This window comes from Dryas octopetala, chromosome 2 (genome assembly GCF_963921425.1).
Source record: "Dryas octopetala chromosome 2, drDryOcto1.1, whole genome shotgun sequence".
NCBI classification, from domain to species: domain Eukaryota; kingdom Viridiplantae; phylum Streptophyta; class Magnoliopsida; order Rosales; family Rosaceae; genus Dryas; species Dryas octopetala.
In genome coordinates this window covers 25,378,725-25,390,739 of record NC_141367.1, presented here as the reverse complement: position 1 = coordinate 25,390,739, position 12,015 = coordinate 25,378,725, and the positions used below count along the sequence as shown (strand labels likewise).

Sequence of the window (12,015 nt, the reverse complement as noted above, 5' to 3'; positions counted from 1 at the left end):
ATTAAACATAGGCAATATCCAGAGTAGTTTTTGAAATTGTCCATGTTTCATTTTTAATTTCGTGGTAGGCTGGTAGCTAGAAGCTAATTCGTAGTTGCTTTCGTCCTTCTCACACACTCTGAAAGTTGAGAATAATCAGTTTACTGAGGGTTTTGCCTTTCTGTAAGTGCTGGACAAAAGTTTATGAGCAGATTCATGTCTCTCTTTTTCTGGATAATAGTTTCTTGAATCGGTTTTTTGTTATTGTATCTCATCCATTGTGCATTTGTAGCTACCACGCTCGATGTTTCTAGGAAATATATTGCTTGTTAATAATTTGGCCTCTTACCTTAGAGGCAATCATGTTCTTTTGCTAGGGGTGGGGACCTGACAAGCAAACAGATATACATATGTGTGTGTGTGTGTGTGTGTGTGTGTGTGTGTCACCTCATTGTTAGCAGTCTATATAAGTAAACTATGTGGTAATTGTTATATCCAAATGTTTTCCACCTCATACATAAACAGAAGCTTTTTTTTTTTACCATGACAAATTATAATATACTGAACATAGTTATTGTAGACATGTGAAGGAATCAAATAGTGAGACTAAAGCTATGGGTTTTGGTTTTGAGGGCTATTAGGAGGGGATGGAGGAATATGTGGTATCCAGGTTTTGGGGTCTCTAAGATTGAATGCAGGTGGTGGAGGAGGAGAAAAGACTGAAGGAATATAAGGTATCCAAGTTCTGGGGTTATTGTAGACATGTGAAGGAATCAAATAGTGAGACTAAAGCTATGGGTTTTGGTTTTGAGGGCTATTCGGAGGGGATGGAGGAATATATGGTATCCAGGTTTTGGGGTCTCTAAGATTGAATGCAGGTGGTGGAGGAGGAGAAAAGACTGAAGGGATATAAGGTATCCAAGTTCTGGGGTCTCCTAAATTAAATGCAGGTGGAGGGTTTGGGGAAAAAGGATTTGGGGATGGAGGAAAAGGAGGGATGCGTGGGAATGGGAAAGGCAAAGATGGAGGGCTTGGAAATGGTAATGGGGGGAAGGGAAAAAATGGTAATGGTGGCAAAGGAGGAAAAGGTACTGATGAAAATGGAGGTAGTGGAGGTAATGGGAATTGAGGCAAAGGGGGCCAAGGGAATCCATATGGTGGGAGGTAAAAAGGGAAAAAGAACTTGGAGGAGTTGAAGGAATTTGCCAATTCCTGCTTCCTATCTCCACATAAGGTGACGTTCTTCTGAGATGGCTTGTAACTCAGGGCATTCATGCTGTATATACACAGATTATCTTGTTTTGACTTGACCGATATTGCATCTGCTGTGGTCCTCAAACCAGGTACACTGCAGGCTGAGGATGAGCTGCCTATCAGACTTGCCTGGCACATGGACTTCATTTCCAAACTATTTATGCAGTTAACTCCATCAACAGAAGGTATTTCCAATTTATACACTCCATACTTATCTGTGGTTCTGTTGACTGAGAAATTGATCTGTTCTGTGGTTTCTGGAGAGTTTCCTCTGAATTTGCATTTTATGAGAACATCCACACCTGATCAGTGAGAGACAAGAAATTAATTGAAACACCAATATCAGATAATTAATTACTTAAACTGCTAGTAGCTGTGAAACTATACTCTATTTTGGAGATTATTACCTGGCAGAAAGTAGCTGCTTCTAGAGAATGTGTTGCTTGAACAGGTATCACAATAAACTGCTCCCACAACAGTGATCCGAGAGGCTGGTACTGTTGATTGAGCTACCAGAGCAAGTGGGTGGGTGAAAAAAGATGTAAGTAGAACAAGAAATATAATTGGATCCATGGAAGAAAACATGAGAGAGGTAGAAAGAAGCTTCTACAAAAGCATGTATGCTTATAGACTTTATAGTACTCAATCCTGTGCATCTAAAGCAGAATTATATAGCTGGAAGAGCTCATGCTGTATAGTACTGTATATGCATATAATGAGCCCGTGAGTGTTTGGTGTTAGGACCAACTGTAATCAGAGAGCTGAAATGCTTTATCTATTCACTACAAAACAAAGACATGTGAAGAACCCTTTCGGCAGATTGTCAGGGAAGAGGGGTAGAGGGGCTTCAGTTCTGTTGCAAATTAACAGGTAGTGGAAATTGAACTAAAGGCTATTTGAATTTCTAGATGGGAAAAGTTCTAAAGCTTCAAGGACTCAATTGCTGTGGGACATAGGGATTTTTTTTTCTTCTTTTTTTACATTAATTATGCATTGGGGCTCATTTTCTGCCCACTCCCTTGTGATGTTTCTTTGGTTTTGTGGCTACTTTCCACTGTTTGACAGCCACTAGATGACTGACAATTTGAAGAAAATTTCTTTATCATGGACAATTCCCTGTAGGGTGTAGCTACTAGCTAGCTAGTATATATAATGTGTGTTTGACAGACTTGGATACATTAACTGATCATGTGTGATCCGGGCCAACTCTCAAGGCTCCTAAATTGTTTGAGTTTCATAGTTTTGTCTCTTATCAAGAAGTAGCTCGAATATTCGCTGGTAAAAAGAAAGAAAACTTGTTGTTATGTTAGTACATTATAATAAGGTGTTCTCTTTCCATATATGGGATTTATTCTCCTAGTTTGAGTGTTGGAGAACTATTTGATTAATTGGTTCGGCCGGTTATCAAAGGCTTATTTGATCTATCTATATTTTACTATTCTATATGTTGTACGCTTACAACACGTAGCACGAGTCTCACTGGCTTATCATTGCTGGAATTAGATTTTGTACATATATTTAAGATCATCAAAACTGTCCCAGAATCCATGAGGGGGTACGTCTTTTATCTGCAGGCATGGTGTCCTCTTTCATATCTCTTCTCTTATAAAATTGTAATCTTGGTTTCATGCTCAGTAAACAGTTGCTAGTTGTCTTATATGGTGTGGTGTTTAATATTTTGGGAATAACGTAGTTTCTTGGCCAATTGAAACCTAGATACATAATGAAAATTGATTCTGCATGCTCTATTTCATTATAAGATCAAAGCTTGTGTGCAATTACTCTTTGCTTTCTCTTGAAAATAAATAATAACACGGTAATTATAATAATAAGATGAAAGATGATATTTTACTACCCGGTCAAACTTGTATAGCAGATCAGGTGTAATAAAATATAACCAATTAGCAATTGTATAGGATTTATTAAAATTTCACGGTCAAAGTAAAATTTTAGATCAAAACATCAAATGTTGAATATATGAAAGGCTGAAAGCCAATGAAAAACCGAAATTGTCATCTTATGACTAAAAGACAGTGGTCTAATATAATTGCAAATTATGGCCGGTGGGTTCTAACTTCTAACTTCTAAGTAAGGATTTTTTCCATGCGCCTCTCACAACAAGCCTGTTAATCTCATCACATAACAGTAACATATTATGAAAAGAAAGTTACTAAAAATGTTACCTCCAGAAAAAATTAAGTTATTAAAGATTGTTGGGTTTACCACATTTTTATAAAATAAATGTATCACCTCTTTAATAAAGATGTGATTTATATAATAAAACAAAACGGTTTCTGATGCATCTCAAATGGTTGGTTATCTATTTCTCAAATTTACTTTCCAGTTCATGACAATTGGTTTACCGCCTCTCTCTCCTTAATTAATTTCTCAAATTTATTTTTCGTTATAAATTAAATTGATTACATTTGTTAAAATATCGATATTTTGGCAATAAAAAGAGCCGTTTTGCACTTGCAGAGCGAGTGGGGAGAGGCTAATATGCTTATATGGATGGATTTTATCTCTATTAAAGATGTGGTAGCACCTATTCGTTAGTTCATTACTCAAAAGTTATATTGAATCGAAACATACAATATCATAACATAATAGAAGGGGGAGAAAAAGCGCCAAAATTGGGGGTTGGGCTGGGCCAGATTTACACTTCATGCAAGCCACATTGGCAAAACCATGCCTGTCAATTTTGCTTGGGCCTATGATACCGAATGCTGAGAAGGGCCGGTTGTAGGCGTTTGTTCCGAAGCCCAAAATCAAATGTAAGTAGAAACTAGAGTATGATTTTTTTTTGGTCAATAAAAACTAGAGTATGTTGGAAAAAGAAAGAAACTAGAACGCAGAGTTCCCATTGTTTATGACGTGGCAGACAGTGATTGGAGCTGAGGTTATGTCATGGACCCAGAAGGGACATACTGTCCCATCATCATCTAGGAAATAATATAAGCATTTAATTTTGAAGAGCAATATGGATACTCCTGAGAATTAAGAATCTCCAGAAAATGGCAAATCGACTCTGTTATGAACTTATGGTTGATCATTGGTCACTTAAAAGTTAAAACAGGAAATGAAGAAGGACGAAGCTTTTTTATATATAGAAAATTAAATTCAGGAAATGAACATAATATTTTTCCAATGTATGAAGAGCAGAGCAACCCCTTTTGTTTTTTGTGACATGTAAATTAAATTGGTAGTAGCTGACACTGAGTTGTGAGTAGTACAGCACGTACTGTTCGCTAGACAGAATGACGTGAGTGGTGCATGTGTCTCTCTGTCTCAGAGCCAGAGGGCCCCAGCCTCCTTGAGAAGTGGGACGAGGGTGCCATTGATATGGGAAGCCATGACTCGGTCCATGGCACCGATGAGCTTGCCACCGATGAAGACGACCGGCACGGCGGAGGAGTTCCCGAGCAAGCGGATGAGCGCCCTTTCGATCTCTTTCCCCCTGGGGTCCTGGTCGAGCTCGTACACCGTGGGATTCACACCCATCCCGCAGAAGAGCCTCTTCACAGCGTGGCACATGCAGCAGCTACTCACACTGAAAATCACCACGGCGCTCTTGGAGGCCAGCCTCACAACTCGCTCCAGTGGGTCCCCCAGGGCCACATAGTAACCCCACGACTCCGCCTGGTAATGCATTCTATAATATCCGAGAGTGCTGATCGAGCAAGTCTGGAACTTAATGTTGAGTTTATCAGCGTGGAATGTGGATGGCATGGGATGAAAACAAGGATGGGTAGGTGGGGTTTTTTATAGGGAATGTGTGGCGAGGATAACATGGTAATAATGAAGTGGGGAGGGCCGAGGGGGTATTGGTTGCTTTGTCTGTTGCTGTCGCAGCGCGTGCTATGAGGATCTCCTGGTTTTTGCTTTAAAAGAATTCTTGTCGGTACTACAACGTACAAGACAAGAGCATAGCTACACGTGGACAAAATACATGTTCTCCCTCTCTCTGAGCTTCTGGTGGAAGCGGCGGGTGTCAGCTGTGGAAGGCGGCCCATGGTGTATTTGTCTACGGTGGGCTATTTTCAGAGAGATGGGAAACAGGCTTTAATGAGCAGGGAGAAGAAGACTTGAGATTAGACGGCTGTGTTGGTCCTTCTTGTCGGGTCGGTCCTAAGACCAAAACCTTTTCATTCTGACGTGACCCTTACGCGCGCATGTCTCTGAATTGACCTCTTTCATTTGGATTCTCAACTCTCAACACAAGAGAACATCATCATGGTCATCATGTTCATCAACGCTTCTTCATTCTTGGGTTTCTAAATTTGACCTTCTCCCACCACTACCCAAACTCCAGCAACGCCCATTCCATGAAAAAGTAGCTGGACAAACAACAACACCAGCAACAGCATGCATGCCATGCCACTGTTTTACTTTCATTTTTTCTCGAGTCGTGTCTGCCCAAATTTCATTCTTCATAACTTTATATTATTAATATATTCAACTTTAGTTTTGTTGAGCTTCTGCTAACGTAACCCAACCATTATGCAAACGAACATGGTGGGTTCGCTTTTCATACTTGGACACAAGTACTGTACTTGACCTTTAACTTCTTCCACTAGCATTGATTATTACATGAACATCGAATAGGTATGCCATGGAACATAAGTCATATTCGTGTCCATACATAATATCTATAAGGGGACATGGGGATGCGACTTGTGTACTGTGTACGTACTCTCTCATTATATATGGAGAGTGGCAGAGTGCAAATAACGTGTTTTCATTATTTCATGGTTTATTTTCCAATTAATCATAAATAAAGTCGATCAATTCGAAATTGAATTAACATTCTACAATAATACAATTTATTGGAGTAACCAAAATACCATACATAACCCCAGATTGATGATGAATGGGAGTTCACTCTAAATCTCGAGATGGATCAAATTTAGTTTCAGTTTCGATTGGAACTTAACTATAAGTCTCTAAGTATGTGCAATAGTATGTCTATACATAAGAGACTTTCCCAACTTAAGTATGAGTAACCATGCATAGTTATATGGGAATGATGCAGTTGAATATCGCAGATCGAGGATCGACACGTACACAGACTACTGAAGCATGTAGTAGGTACTACGTAGCCAAGTAAAGCAAAGACAAAGTGACAGTACGTTGGAATAGAGAAATAAAAAGTAGGCGTGGCCTGCACCACAGACTAAGTCGGGCGGCGGGTACCAATTTGTTCCGAATACCAGCGAGATAACTAGATCTATGCATACTCTATACAAACTGGGGTTGTACATATTGTACATGTAGTTGGGGGAAGGTCGTCGGGTTTAGGTCCGACCACAAACTTAATTACTGCTTTCTTGCTTTTTCGGTGCTCTTGCTACTGTCACTGTGCTTCTCTTCTCGCACGACTCACGGCATGTTTGTTTCTAAATGCAACCAAAACAATGGTTACCAGTAGTCACTGTTTCAAATAATAGAGTCTGGTTAGCTCAACCATAGTTAGAACATGGGCATAAGCAGCAGAACTTTCCCTGGGTAACTTTTTTCTAATTCAATATGAATAAACAAGAATTTTCACATATCCATTTATTTTACTTCACATTAAAGTAAGCATGCACTTTTAATTTACATTAATTCAATTGGGTATAGGATAATCAGAGCAAATTTGCTTACCACCTTAACTAGGTCCAATCATAAACCATAAATAGAAGCCAAGCTCAAGTACTAACTCACTCAAGTTGAGTTTGGACTTTGGATTAACCCCACCCAACCTAACTTGAGTGAGTTAAGTTAGGTAATTGGGGTTTGGAATCTAAATTATGAGTTGGGCTCAAGTTTGTCTTCTAATTAATTGGTCTCTTAGTTGTATAGAACTTCTCTAGAAAGAGAGTTATTTACGTTAGTTAGATCAATAATATTAGAGATATCACGTACATTTTGTTACTACATGTTACCATTTACATTAGATAATAATTAAAGGACAAGGGAACAGATTATCCGGACTCAAATCATCTATGCTAAAAATCAAATAAATACAACATAGTTTACAAGACCATATGAATTCGTCTGCCAAAACTGAACACAAGGAAACAAGAAAACATAAAATTAATTTGGTGCTTGAAATTCCGACGACAGCTTTAGCTCCACCAATGGCTAATTGATTCATCTCCTCCTAAACATAGAAGTGGGGTTCCCATCAAACAAATCGTCGATCAAATTCTCAATATCCTCCGGTTGGTACTTTATGTACTTCTCGGGATTCCTCCCCGAATCCAAGTACTGCTTGAACCTCCCCCAGAAACCCCGATAGGCCGGAATGATGACCGCCGACACCGAAACCCGAAGCTCCGACTGAAGCTGCTCGTCGCTGACTACCCACGTGCTCTGCGTCTTGTGTATCTCTTCGAACGTGGCGTTGAAGGTCTTAAACCTGTCCTTGAGCAACTGCTTCGACACCTTCCCATTCACGGCCAGACCCTCGTGGTTCAGCAACTGCAACACCTTACTCCACGTCTCCCTCTGGTAGTTCTTGTGGTACTGCCTCAAATCCGTAGACCGCTTCCTCCGCCACGTGTCGGCCATCAACTGGTGGATCTCCGCCGAGCCTTTGACCTTCTGCATGATGTATCTCCCGTTGTTCATCAAGAAAATGTCGCGCAACGAGGGGTCCCTGTACAGCTTCGACTTCATGTCCAAGTTGGAATCCAACATGTCCATAACGGTATTTAACTGCGTTTGAAACGCAGACGACGTCGTCCCGGAGTTGCCGTGCGTCTTTTCGTATTCCTGGAACACCTGCTCCAAGGCGTCCTTGTACTCGCACGCGTATTTTAGATAGTTCATGACGTACCGCGTCAAGGGGTGCACTGCGCCACTTGGCACCGGAGTTCTTCCGTTGTCGCTTTTGATCGAGTTTTCTAGATCGCAGAAGATGCTCACGGCGGCCTCTCCGAGCCGGCTCTTCGCCGCTTCGGCCTCCGATATCAGCTCCCTCCCGACCTCCTCCGGATACGAGCTCTTCATCGCCGGGATCTGATCGCGCAGCGTCTCGTACATGTCCAGTATCTTGAACAGCTTCTCCGCCGACCGCTTCGTCAGCACCACGGCATCGGCGAAGTTGAACAGCTGGATCACCACGGCGCGCGCCAGGTTGCAGAACAGGGAGTTCGCTAAGGACTCGTGGTCGGCGAATACGGCGTCGCACAGCTTCCGCTCGCCGGAGAAGAGGACGGAGGAGCAAATCTTGACGACGCCGATCCACGCGGCGATCTCCCCCTCGAGGGACTCCCACTGCATCCTCTGCACGTCGTCGATGCTGATGTTGTCGTAGCCGAGGTCGGTGAGCGCCGCCTTGAAGGCGTTGCGGCGCGAGATGCTGTACATCATGCAGCACTCGTTGTCGTAGCCGGCGGCGATCATGGTGGAGGTGATTTTGTGCATGGTGGAGATGATTTCGGCGGAGAAGGAAGGAAAGTTGTCGTAATTGTTGTTATTTGATTCGGATGGCAGCAGTTGGTCGAGATTGTTGTTGTTGCTATTGTTGAAGGATGAAAGCTTGGACGTGATTTTTTGCGAAATCGTTTGGTCTGAATTGTAATTATCTTTAAAGGGAGTGGCATTTGGATCTTGGTCGAGATTGAGGAGGTTACGGAACTCGTCCTCCAACAAGGCCATGGCTCGTTGGAGGACGGAGCTGGTTCGGTTTAAAACCAGAGACATGGTGGAGTTTGAAGGGAAGCTCCCCAACATTATCGATAGCTTCCCGATTCGATCCACCGCTTCGAAGAAGGTGGAGTCCTCCTCCGCATCTTGGCCGAACCTTTTGCCTCCGTATTTGGCTATCCTGGACTCGACCGTTTTGGATAGTAGCTCCACGGAGCTGGGAAGCTCTGGCGGGTCCCCTTTTTCTTGGATTTGGGACAAGGCTTCAAGGAAGCGATCGACTTGTTCCAGAGCTTGAGGGAGGCTCATTTCGGTAGCAGGCTGCTCATCTTGTTCTTGGGATGATTCATGATGATTATCAGCCGGTGCATCTTCTTCTTCAGCAATGGTGTCATAGCGACTCCTTGGGAAACTTGGTGGGCCCGTATACAGGTTCTTCTTGTTCGAATGTCTTGGAAAGCTTGAGTACTTTTCAGGCACCGCTGGATTTTTCTCCATCAACTGTAGTGAACAATCACGATTCACAAACAACAATGAAAATGGAAATATTGGTGGGAGAATTATTCGGAGGGAATGGGAATTAAGGGAGGAGGTACCCACGTACGGGTGGCGTGGATTTTCATTTTTTTCTTTGTTTGTTTGTTTGTTTGGGTTCGTTCATTTCTGCTTTTTGGCCGTTAATATTTCGGGAGGTGGAACTTGGTCTGTTGACCGTTGACCTATTTGTGCATCCCACGACTGTTCCACTCTTTCTGCAATGTGCATGATCAACTCGATCTACTTTATTACATATTATCCAAGGAATCCCAATCATGCACAATCGTGTTCAATTAGATGATAACAAATAACAATATTATTTTGTAGAATTGTAGTTATAATCAGGGTTAATTAGGACTTAGAAGGCGTTGTCACGTTGTGACATTTACTATTTTTTAATGTTTTGCCCCACGTTCTATGTTTCTCTTAATTGATATTCTCTCTCTTTAAAATCATATTTGACTAACTCTAAATTGTTAAAATAGTTAGTTTAGAGATGTAGCTGTAAATTTATGCATTTGAGTTCGAGTCTCCATTTCGACTTATGAAGATAGACAGCAAGAGAGGTAAAATTATTTGTGAATCATGTAGACTCGATGTAGATTGTTTGTCTTTGACCGGCTCAAAAAATTAGTCTAATGCGTGAAAGCTAACTCAAGACACCATCAGTTAAAAAAAAAAAAACAAAAAAATATATTTGACTTCTCTTTATTTGGAGGAGGGATTTCAAACTACCAAGGAATTTCAAATTGATGGGATTTAAAATGATAGAATTCTAAATGATAGGATTTGAAAAGTTATTTGTTTGGTTAATGATAGAGTTTAAGCATGGGATTTATAGTTTAAACAAAGATCAAGTTCAAACAAAATCACACTTTCACATTCATACATTGTTTCAAACAACTGGTCGGCAAAAAATTCCAATCAGTGATGTGTATCAAGCCCAACCAATTTCTTGCAAACATATCAAGATCGCAAAATGTGGCAAAGACTTCATTTGATGTATAAAATTGAATTGGATATATATATATGCCAGAATGTTATAAAACTAATTAGTTAGTAAGATAATACAAAACTAATCACCATGTTGGGTCCACTGCACAATGTAATTTCAAAATTCAAACCATTTATTTTGTAGGCCCTACTTCAAAGATCATTCCTGTAAAAAAATCTTCAAAATCGAAAGTTATTTAGCCATTTGATTATAATAACAACTATTTTTATGTTTTTATCGAAAATACTGATCGTCTATTTATTTAATCTCAATTAGAAGACTACATGATTTTCGATTTAGTTGATTTTTTATAATGATGATATTTGAAGTAGGGCCTAAATAATTGATTGTTCGAATTATGAAATTAGTGATGTGGTTGGCCCAAAAGTATGGTTAGCTTTATATTAACTTGCTAACTGGTTAGCTTTAGAGCACTCTTCTATATATATGTGTGTGTGTGTATTAAATAACTAATTTCATGTGTATTTTTGAAATAAAATTCTAATTTGGAAGAATATAGATTAGTCATAACGCGAGAACAAATTATACCAAAAAACTTTGTGATATCAAATTTGTGTACTAAATATGAAACTCAAATAATGTTTTAGTTATATATTGTTATATTATTTGGTAGATTAATTGAGTAGCTCTAGCATTACTCAAATAATGTTATACATTGAAGCTGCGCATGATACACCCCTCGTTCCCCCAATCCCATCAATCTATGAATCCAACAATTGTTACTATGTGGCCCAACAAATTGTTATTCATTGTGAAGAAATATTTGCACATGCAAAATGCATTGCAAAACAAATCGTACAGACAACTTGGGCTTATGTTCACAATTATTAGTAGACCGTACAATTGCTAGTTACTACGATGTCCAGTTTACACGTTGTCAAATATATGGGATGGGCCTATATGCAAACATTACTATAATGTGGGCCAAGGCCCAATAATCTGAGAGTTTGTCAACTGCCGAACAACTTTCCGCGCGCATTGCGATGAAATATTGAAATGATTAAATATATGAATGTCATTTCCAGATAAAAAGTTGATAAATAAATTAAAAAGAGTGTTCCATATGCACACTAATTTCCTTTCACTACACACCCTTCCTTTTACACATTCCATCTTATTTTTTAAATTTTACAATTTCTTCCCTAAAGAGAGAGAGAGAGGAAGAAGAAGAAGAGAAGAGAAAAAGAGAGATAAAGAGTGCGCCAACCGCCGATGAGAGTAGTGTCGGAATGGTAGGAGACGTGATGGTTTGTTGTTTTTTGTTTTAAATAATGTTTGTCTTTTATGATAATTTAGAATTAAAGTAAATTTGTAATTTTTTATATTAATAGAAAGGGATGTATAGTGAGAGGAAAGAGAGTGTCCATATAGCAACACTCATTAAAAATACTTTATATCTCTGTCTGAATTCCAAAAACACCCAAACAAAAGAATAAAATGAAATAAAATTTGAAGTTTATGAATGATAACGGAACCTTCCCCTGTAGGAAGTTGTCTGCAGCATGACAAAAAATGGATATCAAAGTTTAGAATCTAGTCTGAAGAATTATGACCCTCCCATTGTGTGTTCGCTTTTGTCGGTGCCACGCTATAATTCT

General features: G+C 39.9%; 3 protein-coding genes across 3 annotated transcripts; all 3 read right to left on the bottom strand.

Annotated features, from left to right (window-relative positions):
* Positions 1-555: 555 nt before the first annotated feature.
* On the bottom strand, positions 556-2,288 carry LOC147294667 (Pollen Ole e 1 allergen and extensin family protein). The gene is made up of 2 exons (XM_086232924.1): positions 1,641-2,288; positions 556-1,535 (listed from the first exon to the last, which is right to left on the bottom strand). Exons 1-2 carry the CDS (start codon positions 1,816-1,818, stop codon positions 772-774), a joined length of 942 nt encoding a protein of 313 aa, XP_086089050.1. The 5' UTR covers positions 1,819-2,288; the 3' UTR covers positions 556-771.
* Positions 2,289-4,521: 2,233 nt separating this feature from the next.
* On the bottom strand, positions 4,522-4,884 carry LOC147294666 (glutaredoxin-C1-like). Its single transcript, XM_086233061.1, has one exon. It carries the CDS (start codon positions 4,882-4,884, stop codon positions 4,522-4,524), a length of 363 nt encoding a protein of 120 aa, XP_086089187.1.
* A 2,481-nt stretch (positions 4,885-7,365) lies between these two features.
* Positions 7,366-9,363, bottom strand: EXO70C1 (exocyst subunit exo70 family protein C1). The gene has a single exon (XM_086231450.1). The coding sequence runs from the start codon at positions 9,361-9,363 to the stop codon at positions 7,366-7,368; it is 1,998 nt and encodes a 665-aa protein (XP_086087576.1).
* Between the last annotated feature and the right edge of the window lie 2,652 nt (positions 9,364-12,015).